Source organism: Diabrotica virgifera, chromosome 4 (assembly GCF_917563875.1).
Source record: "Diabrotica virgifera virgifera chromosome 4, PGI_DIABVI_V3a".
In the NCBI taxonomy this organism is placed as follows: domain Eukaryota; kingdom Metazoa; phylum Arthropoda; class Insecta; order Coleoptera; family Chrysomelidae; genus Diabrotica; species Diabrotica virgifera.
Window position 1 is genome coordinate 207103840 of NC_065446.1, and position 21181 is coordinate 207125020.

General features: G+C 32.2%; 2 protein-coding genes across 4 annotated transcripts in view; one reads left to right on the plus strand and one right to left on the minus strand.

Moving 5' to 3' along the window:
- Positions 1-21181, plus strand: part of LOC114332474 (RNA-binding protein Musashi homolog 2-like) — a 340999-nt gene that overhangs the window by 290401 nt on the left and 29417 nt on the right. For all 3 annotated transcript variants that reach the window (XR_007697837.1, XM_028282269.2, XM_028282270.2), the window contains one exon: positions 10008-10248. Coding sequence is in view for 2 of the 3 variants with exons in the window: in XM_028282269.2 (XP_028138070.1) it covers positions 10008-10248 (241 nt within the window). In the remaining variant the exon portion in view is untranslated. The remainder of the gene's footprint in view (positions 1-10007; positions 10249-21181) is intronic.
- Positions 1-21181, minus strand: part of LOC114332479 (uncharacterized) — a 287210-nt gene that overhangs the window by 181046 nt on the left and 84983 nt on the right. The gene's annotated exons all lie outside the window — the stretch shown is intronic.

A 21181-nucleotide genomic window follows, 5' to 3' on the forward strand; every position in this document is an offset into this window, starting at 1 on the left:
TGATACTCAAGGAGGCCCTATCTATAAGTAGAGCTTAGCTAAGCTGGAGCTTAAGATCTGTTGGTGCAACCAGGCATTAAACTCTTTGTATCCGCCGGATCCTTCCCTGGTTTTAAGTCCTTCCCTGGTTTTAAGAGGGCTACCACTCTAGCTTTCCTCCAGATTTTGGGGATTTGTAATGTACGGATGCAGCAATTCATCATTTTTACGAGCCACTCTACGGTTTTTAGTCCAAAGTTATTTATTTGCTCTGTTCTTATGTCGTCCAGGCCAGCCGCTTTATTATCTTTCATTTGGTGGATCACGCCTCTCATCTCCTCTAGACAAAAAGAGGTACCTAGAACATCTCTTTCTTCGTCGATAATCCGTTGAGCTCTCACCTTGTTCTTTCTTGATGTCGTCTTACCGTTCATTAGAAGATGATGGGCTATCTGATCGGGTGTGACTTCTGTCATGTTGACTGCCGGAGCAGCGGGATCGTTGCCAAGATTCCGAATCAGCTTCCAGGCACGTCTGCTGTTTTGTTTCATGTCCAAACTCGTGACCAGCTTGCACCACCTTTCCGTTCTGTTGGCGGATATCGCATGCAACATTTCCTCCCCAGCCTGTATTGTCGCTTCTGAGAAAGGGTCTTCTTCATATAGCTGTTCGTATCTTTTAAGTAGGGGTTTAGATTCTTCATTGAGCCCCGCTATGTACTCAGTTCGACAACCTCTAGGGATAAATTTCCGTGATACTTGCTTTGCGATTTCTACAAATTTATCGTATGAATCAGGGCAAGGTTCTAGCTGGGAAACTTCTTGATCCAATGTTTCAGAGAATTTTTCCCATTTTGCTTTAGTAAAGTTGAACCTTCTCTTGAAAGGAACAATTTCGTATCTGATTGCCGCGTTGGAAAGACAAATTATTGGTCTGTTCTGTGTTTTTTGGAGGGCGCTTCCAACGATTTTTGTCACCTGGTCTCCAATTCTGTCGCTGACAGATATATTGTCTGGGTTGTAACCTCTGCGCCATCTTCCGCTGTTGAACGACGCAGGCTGCTTTGGATCGTGAATAAGTTTTAGGTCCATGCTTTGAGCCCACTTTTCTAGTTCTTCGCCAGTTTCGTTGTAACCCCACGCGACACTGTGACAGTTGAAGTCGCCCAGTACGAATTTGATTTGCTGTGATTGAAAGTTACTCGGTTCCTCAAAAGCAAAGTCAGCGTTTGGTGGTTTGTAGATTGACGTTACTGTAGGAGTTTATCTCTACTGTCAGGATCTCGATGTCATTTTGATCTGTTAGAGATATGAACACTACGTCGATATCTGGTCTGACGAAGACTGCGCTACCATATTGATCGTGTGGTCTTTCCAGTATAAGCTTCATACCCCGAATCCTCGGTCTGCGGCTTGCAGTACCTCTATGGGTTTCTTGAACCAGTAGAACATCGACACCATGTTCTCTGCACATATTAGGCAATAGGTCTTCTTTATCTGCTGATAATCCTTCAATATTAATTGAGGTCGTCATCAAAAATGGCCTTGATAAAGACCGTTTTGGTTCTGATTGCATCTGTGTTGTTGGTACACCGGTGTTGAAAGGATTAGCCGACATTACTCGTTTCCAGGGGACGCCCGATTGTATTCACAAGTGATCGCAATCTACGTGGAGGCTCCTTTCATGTCCCCCAGAATATAATAAAAGTAGTTAAACCAAGTATTAACGTATTACAAGCCATCCCTCTTATCAACTATAAACCGTGGATTGAATGCCCCAAAGCTATTACCAATCACAAGGTTTATTATAATAACAGGTAATTATAATCTTTCCTTTACAAAATGTTTATTTAAAAAGTTTGGAATGTCAAAGACGGTTGTAAGATTAAAGATTTCAGGAATTAAGTACATACTTCATTGTTCCTTTGTCTAGGTATATGCAAATTTAAGGAACAATAAAAGTGATAATTAAGAATAATGTTCAAAGTTTCTATCTATTTAAATATATTTGTTTGTGTTTAAAGACTTTTAAATATTCTGAAACACGAAATATAAAATGTGTTAAACATGTTTATCCGTACTGATTCGTTAAATTGATAAACATAATTTCAATTATAACTGTAATAACAGTTAGTTTCCACGTTACGAATTGTCCGTTACGAATTTGTATAGTTACGAACTGTCGCCGTTACCAAGTGTCGCCGTTACGAACTGTCGCTGTTACGAATTGTCCGTTACCAACTGTCCGGTTACGAACTGTCGCGTTACGAGGTGTCTGGTCACGATACTTTTCATTCTCGGATGGTAACAAAGGAGATAGTAAGGGTATCCAGGACTGAAATAAAGAGATTCTATTGTCATAATTTGTTATTACAAGCGAAGATAAATTTGTATAATATAAGATGTCCAACAAAGTGAGCCAGAATAAAGTTACATAAAGAATAGTAACATAACTGAATTACAGTGGAACCTCGATAACTCGGATTAATCGGGACCGCGGCCGATCCGGGTTATCGAAAATCCGGGTTAGCCGGAGAGCATGGTAAAAATTAATAAAATACGGTATACTTATAGATAAAGTCCCTTATAAGCAAAATAATATGAAATCTATATGCACAGTTACCTATGGTTGTATAGAGTTTAGTATAGATAGACTATATAGACAATATAGAGTATTATTAATTTCTAGGTAAAAAAACTCAGTCAGTTTGGTTGTGTCAATAATTTCGTCTGTTCTGCTTATGTAATTTAAGAACAGTGGCTCTTTCATTGTTTAAAAGACCATTGTTTAAAAAACAATTTTTTAAAAGACAGTTGAAAATAAATAAAGGAATAACAGGTGCCTGTTGTTTGCGATAATAAATGTCGCTCTGCTGCCGCCGTGTGCATGAGTCATTTTTACTATAATCTAGTTCAAATTACACAGATACCCATTATCTCTCAAATATTATATTATGATTGAAGGGAAGTTTTATCAATGAAATTCGATATTTTTAAGACATTCCAGAAGCGGCTGCAGATAAAATGTTTTAACATAATACATACATTTTTCTTGTTGAAATGTTTGTCCGATGAAAATCGGTCCGGGTTAGCCGGACTTCCGGGTTATCGGGGGCCGACTTATCGAGGTTCCACTGTATTTAGAAAATAACCTTTTTGGTGATGTGTCACAGTAATACTTCAATTCAGGATATAGCAGTAAATGGAACAAAAATGGACGTGTTTGTGCATTCTTGTTTCGCAAAATATGTCTTAGAAGATACTCAATCTGTTTTGTTTTCGGGCCACACCCTGTATTTGCGAATTTTTATCCTCTCTATTCTGTTTACGATTGTTGACGTTATATTAGATACAGGACTCAATGCTATTGACCAGTATTGCTCCAATCCGACTATATTCTTCTATTTTCAAACACATATCTGTAAGTTCAAGCAAAGCGTGTTTATAATAATAATCGGGGACTACTGTCAAATCTGTGACGTTTAAACAAATTTTGCTTTAATTTGTTTATATCAACAAATAAGTAAGATTTTAGATTTTTACTAGGTGAATAGTCAGAAGAAAAGTACATAAATTTATTTACTTATTAAAATGTGTATAGAAATGCATTAACTTTAATAATAAATCAAATCAAGAGGTAAGATTATTTGTTTTTTAATGAACCAGCCAAATTTTTAGTAATCCTGGAATATTTTTAATCTCTCTCTGCGGTGGTCATTATTTCCTTTTTTTAACTTATCTTAAAACCAACTCATCCGTCGCCTACTAAGTAATGTTTGTATATTCTTTTACCTCAGGTGTATTCTTTTTCCTTTTTGATAACGTCAGGTGCAGTCTTTTTCCGAGTTTACGTGTTTTTACATTTGAATAATTATTTATCCCCCTAGTGGGGCAGTCAATGAGGGTATTTGGCTCCGAATTCCATCCTACTACATCGATTTACTTGATATTTTCACAGTAAGTATGGAATAGCTTAAGAAACAAAGTCTACCCTATGCCGATGTGCGCTTTTATCTTGGAGGTGGTTCCCACCCCTTCTCGGGGGTGAAAAATGTTTTGGTTAAAATAGCCACGGAAAAGGCTAGAGAACCTAATTTTAAGCAAAAACTGTTCTATGATTATTTTTTGAAAACTCAATATTTTTTGAGTTTTCGTGGTTGAAAATTGGCCATTTTCATCGAAAAATGACACCTTTTCGGACGGATTTTTGCGAATACCTTAAAAACTATGCATCTAACAAAAAAAGAATGTGTGCGTACTTTGTACGTACGTAAGAAGTTATACTTCTATTATTATGATTTCAACGAAATTAATATACTTAACAGGTTATTTGTATTTTATTTAAATATTAAACTAACTTTCTTTACCTACCACTTTTAAATTTTTTTTTATTAAAACGATACCAAAATAGTAAAAAAAAAGAATATGAATTGTCCTGGATTTGAACCCGTGACCTCTTGATCTCCGGTCACACGCTCTACCACTGAGCTATATCCCTTTTGCTTTGACAGGTTACAAGATTTCTCATACATACTGACAAATTTAATAGACCAAGTGGTATACAAAAATATATAAATATACTTACTATTATTATAAAATATCTTATTCCCGAGAAAGACAAATCCAAAGACACAAAAATTATAATAAATAATACATTTACTAAGAACACTAATATATCCTTTTATGATATAATATGACTTATTTGCGCTGACAGCGCTGATACATACATATCTTGAAAGATTAGCAACGAAATACATACTGTCTGTGTGCGCATGCGCCCGGCATTATAAAATTTCACTCTCGATCGTAAAGAAGTATAACTTCAAAAAATATATAAAATATTTCTGTAGGTTATAAAAAAACAAAGAGATTCGTTCCTTCATAAATCTTCTAGTTAAAATACAAAGAGGGATATGGTAGGTAAGAAGAGTTTGTTTTTTGCAGCATGCTCAAATCGGTGTATTCAACTTGAAATAGCAGAGAAACGGTCGATTTTAAGTGTGTAATGATACTAATAACTTCTGTAGTGCTTGAAAAGACCTTTAAAATGAGTAATACTAATTGTCGACTACATGGAAACTAAGTGAGATATTCTGCAAAAAAGTCAATGACTAATGTATTTTAACTATTTATAATGGGAAATAATGTATTTTAAGAAGAAATGAGAAGTATATTTAACCCCTTATCCATCAGAATTTAAATACATCATTTTCCTTCTGCAATACTTTTTATTATAGTGGTATTTCTATGTTCAAAAAGTTCGGCAGGATTAAAATGAATGGTTTTTGTAAAAATAAGATCAAAAATCTTCCTTTTCCTCCATGTAACTCGAAAAAGATAAGAGATCCGAAAAAAAGATACCACACAAAAATGTAGGGCTTGTTCAGTTAAAAATTTTCTTTTTATTTTTCATTACTGTATCTCTTATCATTTTCAAGTTACATGGAAAAAAAGGAAGATTTTTAAGAAAATTTAAAAATGCGCTCTATAATTTGATCTTTTTTTTTCAAAAACCATTCATTTTAAACGCGTCCAACTTTTTGAACATCGAAATAACACTATAATAAAAGGTATTGTAGAAGGAAAACCATGCATTTACATTTTGGTGGATGGGTTATATAATAGTTATCAATTTTGTTTGCAGCATATCTCGCTTAGTTTTAATGTAATAGACCTTTAATATAGCTCATTTTAAAGGTCTTTTCAAGCACTACAAATCATTATATACCTAATATATGGTATCATTATATACCTAAAATCGACTGTTTCTCTATTATTTCAATTTGAATACACCAATTTGAGAATGTACCACAAAACAAACTATTTTCTGCTACAATATCTCGTTTTGTATTATAAGTAACTATTAGAAGATTTATGAAGGCAAGTTTCGCCTTGTTTTTTATAACCTACAAAAATGTTTAATATAGTTCTTTTAGTTAGATGCATAGTTTTTAAGGTATTCGCAAAAAACCGTTCGAAAAGGTATTATGTTTCAATGAAAATGGCCAATTTTTAACCACGAATATCTCATATTGAGTTTTCAAAAAAAATTATAGAACAGTTTTGCTTAGAATTAAAGCATACATCGGCATAGGGTATACTTTGAATTAGGAGATAAATAGAGGCTAGGCTCAAAATTTCATTAAAATCCATGCAGTAGGATAGAATTCGGAGGTAATATCCTATTCTTGCTCCCATTTACTGGCGTATAGACATTCTCTAGATACCTTTTTATTTTAACATCCGGTTGAGATATTTGTGTAAATTATTTTTTATCAACTGCTTTCCACGACGTTCACAATTCAACTAATTATAAAAGAGCGAAAAAAATTCTTAATCACACATAGTTACCATAATATCTCAGAAGAGAGAAACAATCATCGATTTGAAGAATGTGTGTAGTTTTTCTAATCCAACTATCTGGATTCTTTGGATGTTTGGATTCTTAAATAGACTCCAGCTAATATATTTAAATTCTTTGAATGATCTTATAGTTCATTTATAATTATTGTATTCCAAAAGTTGTATAGGTTTTTGGTTTCTGGATGTTCAGAAAATTTGTTTTTACTATTAATTTTTCTAGGACATTAGAAATATATTAATCGACCACGAACCTAGATAGTATATTTAAAAAGTAAGTTGTTCGTGAGAAAATATATGAACAAAACTAACATCAACAAGCAATTGGACTTCGAGTTTCACCCAACGTAACCGGAAGTATAACCGGAAGTGGATATTTGAACTCTTAGTGTAACTTTGCGTTGGTTGATATAAATATGATCGTTAATACGATTTCACTAATTTTTAGTAATTCTTGGCAAACTTCTGGTCATAACATTTTAACCGGAAATACATCAAAACGTGAACTAAAGAGCTCAACTTTTCAACACACCTCGAGTTATTTATACACTATAATATGGAACTTTCGGTAACAACTTTGTAACCCGCAGTTATATAAAAACCGGAAGTATCTATCTGTTCTCGTCTTGTTAAGACACGTCGAATAATATATCGCTTGTACCATTTCGGCGACTTTAAAACAGCATTTCCGGTTGCAACTCTGGAACCGAAAGTCAGAGGTCAAAGGACCCGGCAGAAGCCTTATGGGAAATGGCTCTCTGTCAAATGCTCTGAAACTTGGGGATTCTGGTAGTCCTTAATGTGTAGAACAAAAGACTCAATGGGCCCCTAGCTCCAAGAAATCATGGTTTTAAGATATAAGCCTCTGAAGTTATAGGTACAGTGAGGACGGTTGAGTTGGAAAAAATTCATTTTCTCGAGAATGGGCAACTCTGGGGATAAACTACGAATCAGGTCGATTTTTATTTTTAAATTATATTTTTTTGGCATATATCATACTAGTGACGTCATCCATCTGGGCGTGATGACGCAATCAATGATTTTTTTTAAATAAGAATAGGGGTCGTGTGATAGCTCATTTAAAAGTTTCTTCAATTCTCTATTCATTAATATAAACATTAACATAATTATTTATACAGGATGCCCAAAAATTTTTTTGAATTAAATTTCTTGAGACGAAAAGAAGAATGTATATAATTTATTTAATTCGAAATGCATTTTACTGCTATCAGAAAAGAGAAAAAAATGTTAATTTAAAAAATAAACATTGCTTTTCGCTTAAATTAAATGTTCAAACTGCCAAGAAGCAGATTTAATATTGAATTTAAGCGAAAAACAATATTTGTTTATCAAATAAATATTTTTGCCTGTTTTCGGAGAACAGTAAAATATATTTCGAATTAAATAAATTGTGTACATTCTTCTTTTTGTCTCAATTAAATTAATTCAAAAAAATGTTTTTGGGCACCCAAATGTTAAGGTTTATATTAGTGAATAGAGAATTGAATAATCTTTCAAATGAGCTATCACACGACCCCTATTCTTATTTAAAAAAAATTATCAATTGCGACATCACGCTCAGATGGATGACGTGACTAGTATGATATGCCAAAAAATTATAATTTAAAAATAAAAATCGACCTGATTCGTAATTTATCTCCAGAGTCGCCTATTCTCGAGAAAATGAATTTCTTCCAACTCAAACGTCCTCACTGTACCTATAACTTCAGAGGCTTATATCTTAAAACCATGATTTTTTGGAGGTAGGTGCCCATTGAGTCTTTTGTTCTACACATCAAGGACTACCAGAACCCAAAGTTTCAGAGCATTTGACAGAGAGCCATTTCCCATAATGTTTCTGCGGGGTCCTTTCTCACTTTTAGTACTACCTTTTGTTAAGCTCTCTTACGACACCTCATTTGTCGTTCTGTATGTTCTAATAATGGAGGAGTTGTATGGAAGGACGGATAGGCATGGGTAAAAACAATACTAGGTAATTTTAAACCATATTTGTGTGTGTGGGAGGTATGGTTTGAAATCAACATTGCGATTTTTTTAAACTGTGGTAAAATTATTTTATTTTTAAATTAAATAAACATATTTAGTACAATTCAAAGAATATTCATAAAATATTAAGCCAACAGTGACAAATTTTTTCAGAAAACTCCAAGAAAACTGATTTTTCGGTGGACATCAGAACTTGTCATTGGATCCATGTGAAACAAAAAATTTAAAAAGATTTTTTAGCTTATGAGTTTCTCGAAGTAAAGTTTTTTAGTTTTAATGTTTTTGCAGTTTTTGGTATCACTCAGAAGTCAAAATAACCGAATTTTTTGTAAAAAAATTGTGAAAATCAGCATATTATTGTTGAAGCAAAAAATAAGCATAAAAGAAAAATCTCGACAGCGTTTCCTCACGAAATGTCTAAAGCAAATCTATGCAAAATTTCAGGTGGATCGGTTTACGTACTTTTTGAGTTGTTACAATGTCCACCTCCTTTGAAAAGAGCAGTTTTGAGTAAAAGACATTTAAAGTTTTGGCCACTTTTATTTTCAATTTCTTGTTTGTCCATCGAATCGTAAAGTGATGTACACCGAAATATGTTTTTGAATCGCGGAGTTTTTTACCAAAGAGAAAGGGAATAACTTTTGAACTTTTTGTTGAACTTCCTGTTGAAGCGAGTTGAAGGTAGGGATGATATTCAGCATGCTGCATATCCGGTAATTTTGATCCGATCAATCTGAAATTTTCAGAGAGTATTTTTGAAGTTATGTACTTTCATTTAAAATAATAAAAAAAGAAAATTTCAAAATTTTTAAACTATACCTACCTTACAGACATTAAAAACCAAAACAGGGTATCTCGTTACAATTTGGGATTGGAATAATCGTATAAAGTTGTATAAATAGCAATGAAGAGACCAGTAGAACCATTGACTATAGCGATACGCTTCATTTATTATTTTTTTAATTGCTAATTTTAAATATTAACTTTCTTTTCTAAGCGAAAATAATATGGGTCATTTAAAATTCACATGTGTTTCGCTCCTAAAATACAAAACCCAATTGTATAAAATTAATGTTTTTTTTTCTGGGAAACACATTCCCCATTAAATAGTTACCTTATCAGTCCTTAATAAATCACTTTAGAAATGTATTCGAAGACGCTTCTAAAGGGCCAGCGTCTTTATGTCAATAAATTAGTTTTTAACTTAAAACCACAGACATTTGTTTTCAGTTCAGTTGATTCACAACCTCCCGCCACACCCCAGCGGGCGTAGGGATATGTCAACAACACACCCTTACGAGATATAAACGAAGCACGCTTGTTTACCCAAAATAAATAAATATATTACTGTTCGTTGTTTTGCACTTATTTTGATTTAAGTTAATTGTTTCCGTTAACCACCAACGGAACATTGACTAATTTTTTAAGTTTGAAAACAATAATTTGTCTTCTACTTTTTAGAAATATAGTTTAAAAAGACAAGACTGTAAGTGGTATAACCTAGCTAGAGTCTAGAGTGATATGACCTAGCGATATAACTTAGTGAGTGGTTCCATATAAAAAAACTAATTTGTAGCTTTAAACTTACACAATTTCTATTAAGATTAAATTTTTGTAATCGATTAAGTTACATCATATCTAACAAACAATTTTTAATTTCAGCGCTGGCATGGGTGAAGGCAACGGCATGATGGATCCTCATGAACTTACTTTGGTGCCCATCAACGGCAGCCACTCAGGCTCCTCTGGTAGAAGCACACCAAACGCATCGAATGATCCAGCTCCTGGAAAACTGTTTGTGGGAGGCTTAAGTTGGCAGACTTCCAGCGAAAAATTGAAAGAATACTTCGGGATGTTCGGCAACGTTACAGATGTCTTGATAATGAAGGATCCAGTTACACAGGTAAAGATGGCTTATGAGTATTATTTTACTGTCTATTATTTACATATACAGAGTGTTCCAACGAAAATTTGACCCCACCTCCAGTAACTCAGAAACCAAGAGTTTCTTTACTCAACGAAAAAGGTACGTAATTTCAATAAAAATGTTAATTCAGACAACAAACGCAATACTTAAAATTTGTCCAATTCTTGATTTTATTGGAACAACAAAGCGATGTTCATCAATTCATTATTTTCGTTACTTGAGCCAATGTATTACGTTGATTGAATGGATGAATATTCATTATGTATACCATAATATCACTTTATTGATATTACGAACTCTGTTCATTGAGTCAACGAACACTATTAATTGAAACAACAACGTCGTTAATTGACCGACGAAGACTATTCGTTGTGTCAATAACAGTGTTATTTCTCCTAACGTATTTCGTTTATTTCTACAATTATATCCGTTAATTCTTACAATTAATTCCGTTCAATCCCACAATAAATACGGTTATTCTCACAAGCAATTTTATTCATTCTTACAATCAGTTTCGTTCATTCCTACTATGAACATATTTTATATTAATATTTACTGAATGCATTAGCCCAATGTATGATATTGATTAATAATAATTTTTTAAATCCCCCTTTTTTGTCCTAAACCTAATGGACTTTACACTGTGTGATTTCTCATAATATGAGAAATCATATCATGATTTCAGCTATACAGTGCGCTGGAATAAGTGTTACACCCCCCCCCCCTTTATTAACACTTATTTATTTTTAGCACATAAGCAAAACGCTCGGACAGGTCGACTTTTAAAATAATCAAAGTATATTATAACATCAATGTTTCGAACTTTACACATCCCTCTTCAGGTGACAGGCATAACTTTGATTTTTTTTAAATGGAAAAGTACATCATGTGACAGCTCATTTAAAAGCGCTTGAAATAGTGATTCCAAAAATGTATAACACTTTAATCCTTTTTGAGAGCACAGGTGCAAAATTTTAATCGAATTCTTTTTAAACGCATTCATTTTTTTTGGAATCCTGAGAAAACTAATCAAAAAGTTTCTTTTGAATGGTATATTTGAAATTAAAATCATACTAAATTTTCTCTTTTTCACCCCTGTGACTTATTAAAATAATCATTATAGAAGTTCTCGGGGACTTCAGACCCTCGATAATACTGTAATATTTTATTCTGCGTTTATATTTTCAAAAATACTAATTAGTTTTCTCAGGATTCGAAAAAAATTTAAAAAGAATTTGACCGAAATTTCACGATAATAGACACACGAAAACTTCCTTCTACTACGGACTACACTTGGAAACGAAAGGAAATTATTATTCGGCACTTCGGCAGAGGTAACAGCATTGTTTAACAAAGAATTCTCTTTAATTCAATGGTAACACAGAGAAGCTAGGGTTATCACGATAAGGAAAAGCCGTTACATTTCAAATAATCAAGCAAAACATTTATTGTCTGAACAACTACGTTTATTGTCACCATGTACTCATTGATTGTGGATATTAAACGCAGTAGTAGATTGATTAATCCATTCGTTGTCACAACAATCAGTTTACATCTATACAATAATCATATATTACTCTATATTAACAACATTTGTACATTGTTTTAATGAAATGTGTACGTTGTCACGATAAACCAAGGTAATTGCTTGTCATCTACGAAATCGAAAAAGTGAGTTGCTGCCAGAATTAACATTATTTATTGAATATACGAAACTAAGTTATTGGCTGAATAAATTGAGTGTTATTGATTAATGTACTCCAGGTATTTTCACAATTATTATTCAGTCATTGTGACAATAACCAAATACATTCGTCAATGTCTAAAAGTTCGTTGAAACAAAAAATTGTTACAACGAAATACTATTCAATAATCACTGTTAATCAATATTACATGTCAATTTTTATTGAAATTTTTTCCCTGCCCCGCATTAACTCCAATTTTTTTTTAAATAGCAAGTGTGGTTGAGTGGCACATCATTTGAAAGGCATTTTTTCTCTACAGAACCCTCTAATTTTTTTAATTTGCGCAATAACTTTAAAGATAATTTTGGATTAAACTAATTTATAATGGATTTGTTAAGTCCAAAATTATCTTCAAACTTATTACGTAAATTAAAAAAAAATAGAGCGTCGTTTAGAGAAAAAAATAACCTTTCAAATGATGTGCCACTCGATCACACTTGCTATTTAAAAAAAAGTGGGTCGATGCGGGGCTGTAGGGGGTTACATTTGAGGGCATGAATTTTGCATGAAAATTCGTCCCTCTCTCATTAACAATTGACGTGTTTTTTTAAAATTTTGAAGAATCTGTTGGTGTCTGAGTTTCTGGGGGGGGGGGGGGGGTCAAATTTTCGTTGGAACAGACTCTATACATTAGTCCAATGAAAAGTTACATTTATGGTTACATGTTCAGAGAACGCAATTTTATTTTTTTTTTGATGTGTGGGGGGATTGTATAAGCTTAAGTTTAAGTTGGCGGGGTCGCTACCAGTGTACCCTGACCACAATCTTGGAAAAAGGGGTTCATAGAGTCTTAGCGCTGTATCTCGTAAATTGACATTAAAAGCAGTTTTATAGTGGGGGTTTTCAGCGAATAATTTGCTGTGAAGTGAAGATTATTCAGTGAAAAACCCTTATAATACTGCCGTCCTTAGGAAAAACGCCGTATCTGCAGAGCGATCACATTTGAGTAAAATCGGTTTTTGTTTAAATGTCTAGCCGTTGAAAACTATTTGGAATTTTTTTTTGTTTTCTACTTTATATACATAATACATATCATAGAATTCATATTTATACATAAGATTGGCAAAATATATTTTATTTACTCTAAAAACTCATGTTATTGCATTCTTTCTAAGTATACTACATAAATTAACTTCTTCCTGCTTAGGAAGAATGCAGTACTGCGTTTGCGCTAATCATTTTCTTATTTTATAATACAGTAGACTCTCTCTATAACGAATACGGTTATTACGAGGTTTCGCTTATAACGAGGTACACTAGATGTCACATGAAATTCCTATTGAACTGAATACCTCTATAACGAGGAAAAATGAAATCGTAAAATATGTATCTTTATTATTCTTTATCTATTTTTAGCGCTGTAATGGCTATAATTAAATAATAATAATACCCCAACTACCTACCTCTATACATAAATTCCCAACATCTGTGCGGTTATCGAGGGTAGTGCTTTAATAAAAATCCACCGCCTACCCATAATAAACTTCTTCCTGTTCTGTTTATCTATTGGCGGTTACTGAATATTGTAAAAAAAATTATAATTTATGATGGCAAATCCTTATTTTCGAGGAAACAATATTTTTAGCATCTTATATTGCTCCCAATGGTATCACTATAATAGAAAGTTAATATTTTAGACAACTTGTATGCACAATATTATTGTTGTCTAATATAACGAGATCCGCGTATAACGAGGTAATTAGTCTGCCATTTCAGTTCTCGTTATGGAGGGAGTCAACTGTATAATAAATACAATATAACGATGAAAAAGGAGAATAAAAAACATTTTTTATAAAAGTGTGTCATGAAAATGGACAAAAAAAGTGCTGGAAATAATTTTGGAATTAATAAGTTTGCCGCTAAGGGGCGTTTCTTGCATTTTAAAATTAAAAACATTCCAGAAACGATTAACATTTACGATCAAGTTTTTTTTAATTATTAATTATTAGACATTGATTTAACTATGTACTTTTATAACACATTTTTTATTTGGAAATTCTACGACCTCCGGCAATCAAAATACTTCGTACCAAAATTCGTATTTCGAACAAACTTTATAAAATTTGCACTGTTTAAAATGCCTGATGAAACGTAATAATACAATGTCGCATCAACAACAATATACATACACATAGGAAACTCCGCTATACCTCAGGAAAATCCACATTTAGTGGAAGTATTTGTCTCACTTAGTAGTACCGCATTGTTTTTAGAACCACACATTATTTCTTGATCACCAACAACTCAAACATATGTGTTTAGATTTTCTATTGATAAAGAAAAAATAGCCTTCTGCAGTATTAACTTTTTTCTATTTGACATATTTAAAAAATTATATCAAACAACCGTTCACGTTGAAAAATGGCAACAAACTAACCTTATTAAAAATTTTACACATGCTGTAAAAATCTGTCAAATGCTTAGGCAGAACGCCGCATCTAGTGCCTGCTTAGGATAAACGCGGCAAGTGACCTTTAAATACGGCGTTTTTTCTAAGCATTTTTCAGATGACGCATTTATTCTAAGTATCCATGAACATTTTTGCAGATACGGCATAAAATGCGTTGTGTTTAATGTATTTTGGCTTAACTTACGTCATTTTTAATAAGCAAATAAGATAGATATGCACATTTGGGTTAGAAAAATGTATAAATCTAATTTTTTCAGATTTTTGCAGATACGGCGTTTTCGCTAAGCACGGCAGAATATTGTTCTAATGTCATTTTATTGTACAGTGGCAAGAAAAAAGTTTTATTCAGTTTCAACAGTGTTTTTTTGTTTATAACTTTTTTATTTTCCATTTTACGATAAAAAGTAAAAGGAATAAAGTTGTAGACAATCTAATTTGCTACAAATAATGTCTGATAAAAGTTTCTGTACCGTTGCTAGTTTTTCGAGTTACAGCCAGCGTGAAAACCCTTTTCGCCCCTTTTTCCCAGATGGCGGCCGGAGCACAAGGGTGGTGACCTCACAAACTTGAACTAAAAGCTTATACTAACCTCACCTACACATAAAAAAAAATAAAATTACGTCATCTGAAAAATGCACCGTAGGGCCTAAAAAATTTAACATTTCAATGGCCTACATACATTTTGAAAGTATGATGATCTTTTTATACTACACGTAAAGTTTTAGTCGGTACTCAATATGTTTCTTTCTTTTTTCGTAATGAATGCTTAGAAGAAATTATAGTAGGTTTTCTAACCTTATGCCTTTCAGGAAGCTTGGTATGTGATGTTGCTTCAGGTTTTGAAGTTTCGTTTATTATTTTTTGTTTCCCTGTAATTTCTTTGTTGACAAAACATCTATCTGGGCCACGAAATACAAATAGGTAGACACAACAAAACATGCGAATTATCTAAAAGAATACCTTTAGGATGGGCAACGTGTGGAAAACTTGGAGACGTGTTTAAGAAAAACATTCCAATTCCCAATAAGCTAAAAAGAAGAGCATTTCACCAGTGCGTACTTTCGGTGCTCAAAGGAGCAGAAACACTGACATTGATTAAAGTATCAATAAGAAAATTACAAGTAGCACATGGAAAAATGGAAAGATCCATGCTTGGCCTAACTTGAGAGACAGAATACGGAATGATTCGATACTGGAAAAAGCTGGAGTGGACATCATAAAACGCATTACGAAATTGAAGTGGAAATGGTCAGGACACGTTGCAAGAAAGAGAGACAACAGATTGACAAAGAAGATTTTAAAGTGGCGGCCAAGGACAGACAAGCGTAGTCGTGGAAGACCACCTACCACTCCTACCAGATGGACGGACGACATTAGGTTTGTTTCAACTAGCGGCCAAACCAGTCAGAAACTATCAGAGACTACTAGAGAGGATAGCACTGATGACTGTGTTATGTTCTCTTACTGACCAACTGTTTGCTGACGATTTCTGACTAGTTTTACTGTTGGTTGGAACAGACCTAATAAAAGCCGTGTTCGTGAAGCATGTCTCGAACTTACCCAGAGTAAGAACGCCTGCGCATTACAAAATTGGACGTTCAATAAGGTCGAATTTTTCCCTCCTGAACACCTATAGTGCAGTCACTGAAGGTTTTCACCTCCGATTTCGTTGAACCTCCATCGATTTTCATGAAAATTGGTGAGCAGTTAGAGGACACCTCAAGAAACAAAGGTGACATGATGCTAACTTGCGCTTTTACCCTGGGGCTGGATGCCACCCCTTTTCTGAGGTAAAAATTATTTTATTAAAAATAATACCATAAATTGATAGAGGGACAAATTCTAAGCAAAATTTGTTATATTAAGTATTAAGATAAATCAATACTTTTTGAGTTATTAAAGATCAAAGATTTTATTTTTTCTTAAAAAAATGCATGTTTTAAAGTTTTTTTTTACGTATAACTCAAAAACTATTAGCTTTAACAAAAAGTTATTCGTACCAAAATTGAAGACAATAAAAAATTAAATACACTATAAACTCAAAGTACTAAGCTAATGTTAATTCAAAGTGAGGTATGGGTAATTGAATGTATATTTTTTTCGATGAGTACTCAAATCTAAGTATTCAAGCTTAAATAACGGGAAAACGATGCATTTTATAAAACATACCTGCTAAAGTACTTCAAAATGCCTAACAAATGAGCTCCAGAAGAAGTTAATAGCATCAAAATTAAGCAAGTTATGATGAAAGGAAGAGAACCCTTTCGAATTTTTTAAGAAAAAGTGAAAAATAAAACATACGCCATTTCCACAAAAATTAAAATTTATAGTAATCCTTACCAAAATTTCTTTGTATTAGCATAAGTAATGATTTTAATAATTTTCACCGGTTTAGAATGCACATTTTTGAAAAAAAAAAAATCAGAATTTTTAAAATTATCGTTATTTTCTTTTTCTTTTGATAATAACTATAAAAATACTCAATATACGTAAAAAATTATAAATAACCAAATTTGAGTTTTTTCTATATAGAAGATTATACTTGTTTTACTACTTCTGTAGGGTGAAAAGTAACCGAGATAGAAACGTTTAAAGCTTAAATTTTGCTGCAAGAACCATGTAACCGTGCCATTTAATCTTTGATTTTTAAAAAAGTAAGGGGTGTAAAAGATTAATTTCAACGCGTTTTAATAGAATTTGGAATTACCTTTCAAACCGTTTTCAGGTCAACCTGATATCTTAAAAGTTAACGGAGTTATCATAAAAAAACGATAACATTTTTTGGAAAATTTTTTAAAAGACTAAGTTTGAAAAATTTTTGGAGCATAAATTTTAATGCTATTAACTTGTTCTGTATCTCATTTGATAGCTATTTTTAAGTACTTTCACAAATGTTTAATAAGTTTATGTTAAAAAATGCATAATTTTCCCGTAATTTAAGTTTGAATACTTAGATTTGGGTTCTCGCCGAAGAAAATATGCATTCAGTTACCTATAACTCACTTTAAGTTAATATTAAAAGGTTTTTTTGGTAAGAAGTTTATTTAATTTTTTACTAGCTTCAATTTTGGTAATAATAACTTTTTTGTAGAAACTTATAGTTTTTGAGTTATCTATGAAAAATCGGTTAAAAACATGCATTTTTCTTACGAAAAATTAAAATTTTTGATCTTTAATAACTCAAAAAGTTTTGATTTATTTTAATAACTTTATATAACAAATATTGCTTAGAATTTGACCGTCTATCTAATTGTGGGGATATTTTTAATAAAATAATTTTCACCCCGAGAAGGGGTGGCATCCACCCCCAGGGTAAAAGCGCAAGTTGGCACCATGTCATCTTTATTCCTTGAGATATCCTCTAACCACTCAACAATTTTCATGCAAGTCGATGGAGGTTCAACGAAATCGGAGGTAGTAGCTCATATGCACCTTCAGTGACTCCACTACTAATGCGCAGGCGATCTCCCTCTGGGTAAGTTCAGGATACGTTCGGGGTATGCTGCGCGAATAAGGCTAAGAATAGCGACAAACTGGATTGCAGCTGCGCAGGACAGGGAAGGGTGGAGACTTCTTGAGGAGACCTATGTCCGACAGTGGACAAATTTGGCTATGTGATGATGATAATGTAATGTCTTAAATCTTGATAGTTTATAGCATAATTTAAAATCCAATAATAAAAATCTAATTAATTTTTTTTAGCCTTTTACTAACGACACCTACGCTTAGACTCCGTTCCTGTCTTCTAATAACATTTTCATCAAATACCTGAATGGCATTGATTGGGTGTTCATTAATACATATAGCTTAATATATAACTTCCATTTTCTTAATTCCATTAGATAGAATTCTGAAGTGATTTATTAATATCATAAATAATAAAGTGTATTGATTTATTTTCGTTTGGAGTTTGGACATTCCTTCAATGAACTTGTGCTTGGACAAGATTAATAGCTTTATTTTTGTTGGGGAAACTTCTATCATTTTATTTGTCCTAATATTTTATGTTTGATTTTTGATGTTTTCTACAGAATAATGTAGCCGTAGCGTTTTGATTGAATATCAATTTGAATATGAATAATACAATTTACTATTTTTACTTAGAATTAACTATAATTTTAGTTTATATTGTTCTTCCACTCTAACTTTTCCCATGCGTCACGATTTATTTTCAAACAAGTTAAATTAAACAAAAATAAAGTGAAACGTACGTCGTATGTGTAGATCATTGGCCTTAAACCAGTCCCTTAAATTCTTCAACCATGACACTCTCCTTCTTCCTATACTCCTCCCTCCTCTTATCTTTCCCTGTATGATCAGTCTTAGCAGTTCATATCGCTGTCCCCTCATTACGTGTCCCAGATATTGTAACTTTCTTATTTTTATTGTGTTTATAATTTCGTATTCTTTGTCCATTTCTCTCAATACTTCCATGTTAGTTTTTTTCTGTGTCCATGCTATTCTAAGCATCCTCCTGTAACACCACATTTCAAAGGACTGTAGCTTATTTATGTGTGTGTGTGTGTGGTTGAAAAAAAATGACTGCGGATTACTGGATCCATTCGCCTAACCGATTTTTATATTTTGAGCTCATGAATTGCTGCACTTTATAATTTCTTTTTCATTTTTTTTTATTGTGGTTAACAAAAGTGTTTGGTTTTATATATTATATTTTTTCTTATGTATATATTTTTTCTTAATCAATTGGCGCCAAAAGTATCCACAATTCAACCTTGCGGATGGAAAACTTCTACCTATTGATATAATTAAATTTTTTTTTAATTTTATTTTTTTATCCTTTTTTTTTTCATTTTTTTTTATTTTTATTTTTTTTATTTTTTTTATTTTTTTTTATTTTTCTATTTTTTTTATTAATTTTTTTTTTATTTATTTTCCTATTTTTTTTCTTTTTTTTTATTTATACAGTGTTTTATATACTTTTATATCTTTAGATATAAGTAATTGGGCAAGATTGTATGGATTTTTAATACATTTGAATTTATTCAATTCATAATTTAAATGCTGTATTTTGTGTTTGTGAACAAAAGTGTTTGGTTTTATAGATTATATTTTTTCTTATGTATATATTTTTTCTTAATCAATTGGCGCCAAAAGTATCCACAATTCAACCTTGCGGATGGAAAACTTCTACCTATTGATATAATTAAATTTTTTTTTTAATTTGATTTTTTTATCCTTTGTTTTCAATTTTTTTTAAATTTTTTTTATTTTATTTTTTTTTATCTTTCTATTAATTTTTTTTTTATTTTTTTTCCTATTTTTTTTTCTTTTTTTTATTTATACAGTGTTTTATATACTTTTATATCTTTAGATATAAGTAATTGGGCAAGATTGTATGGATTTTTAATACATTTGAATTTATTCAATTCATAATTTAAATGTTGTATTATACCTTATCCTGTATGGTGTTACAATTTAAGATCATATGTTCCGTTGTTCCTATTTCACCGCAATCACATAAGGGATCTTGCCTTAATTTAATTTTAAAAAGATGTGATGGAACCGAAGTGTGATTAAATCTTAATCTACAAATCGTTTTGACGAATGCTTTTTCGAAAATGCCCTCTTTGAACCAAGTAGAAGAAGGAATAGAACTTTGTAAGTTTTTATAAAATTTTCCCTTGTGACTTTCACTATACCAACTTTCCCATTCCTGCTTTACTTGGTTTTTTGAAAATATATTTAAATCTGATGGGGTACATTTATAATTACTAATGTAATTTACATTTAGGGCCCTTTTGCTAAGTTGTCGACTATTTCATTATGTTTCAAACCGCAGTGCGCTTTAATCCATGCTAGTTTTATGCTTTTTCCACTGTTCCACTTATTTATGTGTTTTTGCTTCAATGTCCAGCTTTCAAGTCCATAATGCAGTATTGAAAACACGTAGCATATCAAAGCTCTTACTCTCACTTCTAATCTAAGGTCTTTGTTGCAGAGAATTGTTTTCATTTTTACAAATGCATTTCTTGCCATTTCTATCCTAGACCTTATTTCTGTTTGATCATTATTGTCTGAAATCCAGGTTCCTAGGTATTTGTATTTATCAACCCTTTGTATCGGTACATTTCCTAAATGTATGTTTGTTTGTATATTTGTTTTCTTTGTTATTATCATGTATTTGGTCTTTTTTATATTCATTTTTAAATGAATTATATTCATTTTTAGTCCATATTTTTCACAGAAACTGCTTGTTTTGTTTAGCAGTAATTGGAGTTGTTCAGCAGAGATAATCACGGTGTCATCTGCATATCTTATGTTGTTAATAGATCTTCCATTAATTATTATTCCTTCACTTTGAAATAGTGGTACATACTTCTTCAAAAATGGCTTCACTATATCAGTGGCTTAGCTTTAGTGTCGGCTGCCCGGGGCGGAAGACAATTTTGCCGCCCTCTTATATACTAAATATTACTATACGTTACAGAGATTAGAGAACTTTTCGGCGAGAACAGTCATCATTATTTTGCATTATACAGGTTAGATTTTTAATAAAAAAGTTTATCTAAGTTTTACAATCACGTTTATTAATTCTCTTTCAATATTATCTGCAAAGTATTTACTTTCTGAGCGCATAATCTTATGTCAAGTCCCCTTGGTTGTAAATATTTTTGTGCATCATTCACTTCATGTAGCACCGGTTGCCACAGGCCCAAAAAACCAATAAAGGAAAATGACTGCATCGAAACTAGTAAGCACCTGCATCTCTGTCCTAGTGTTTCAGCTTTCACCT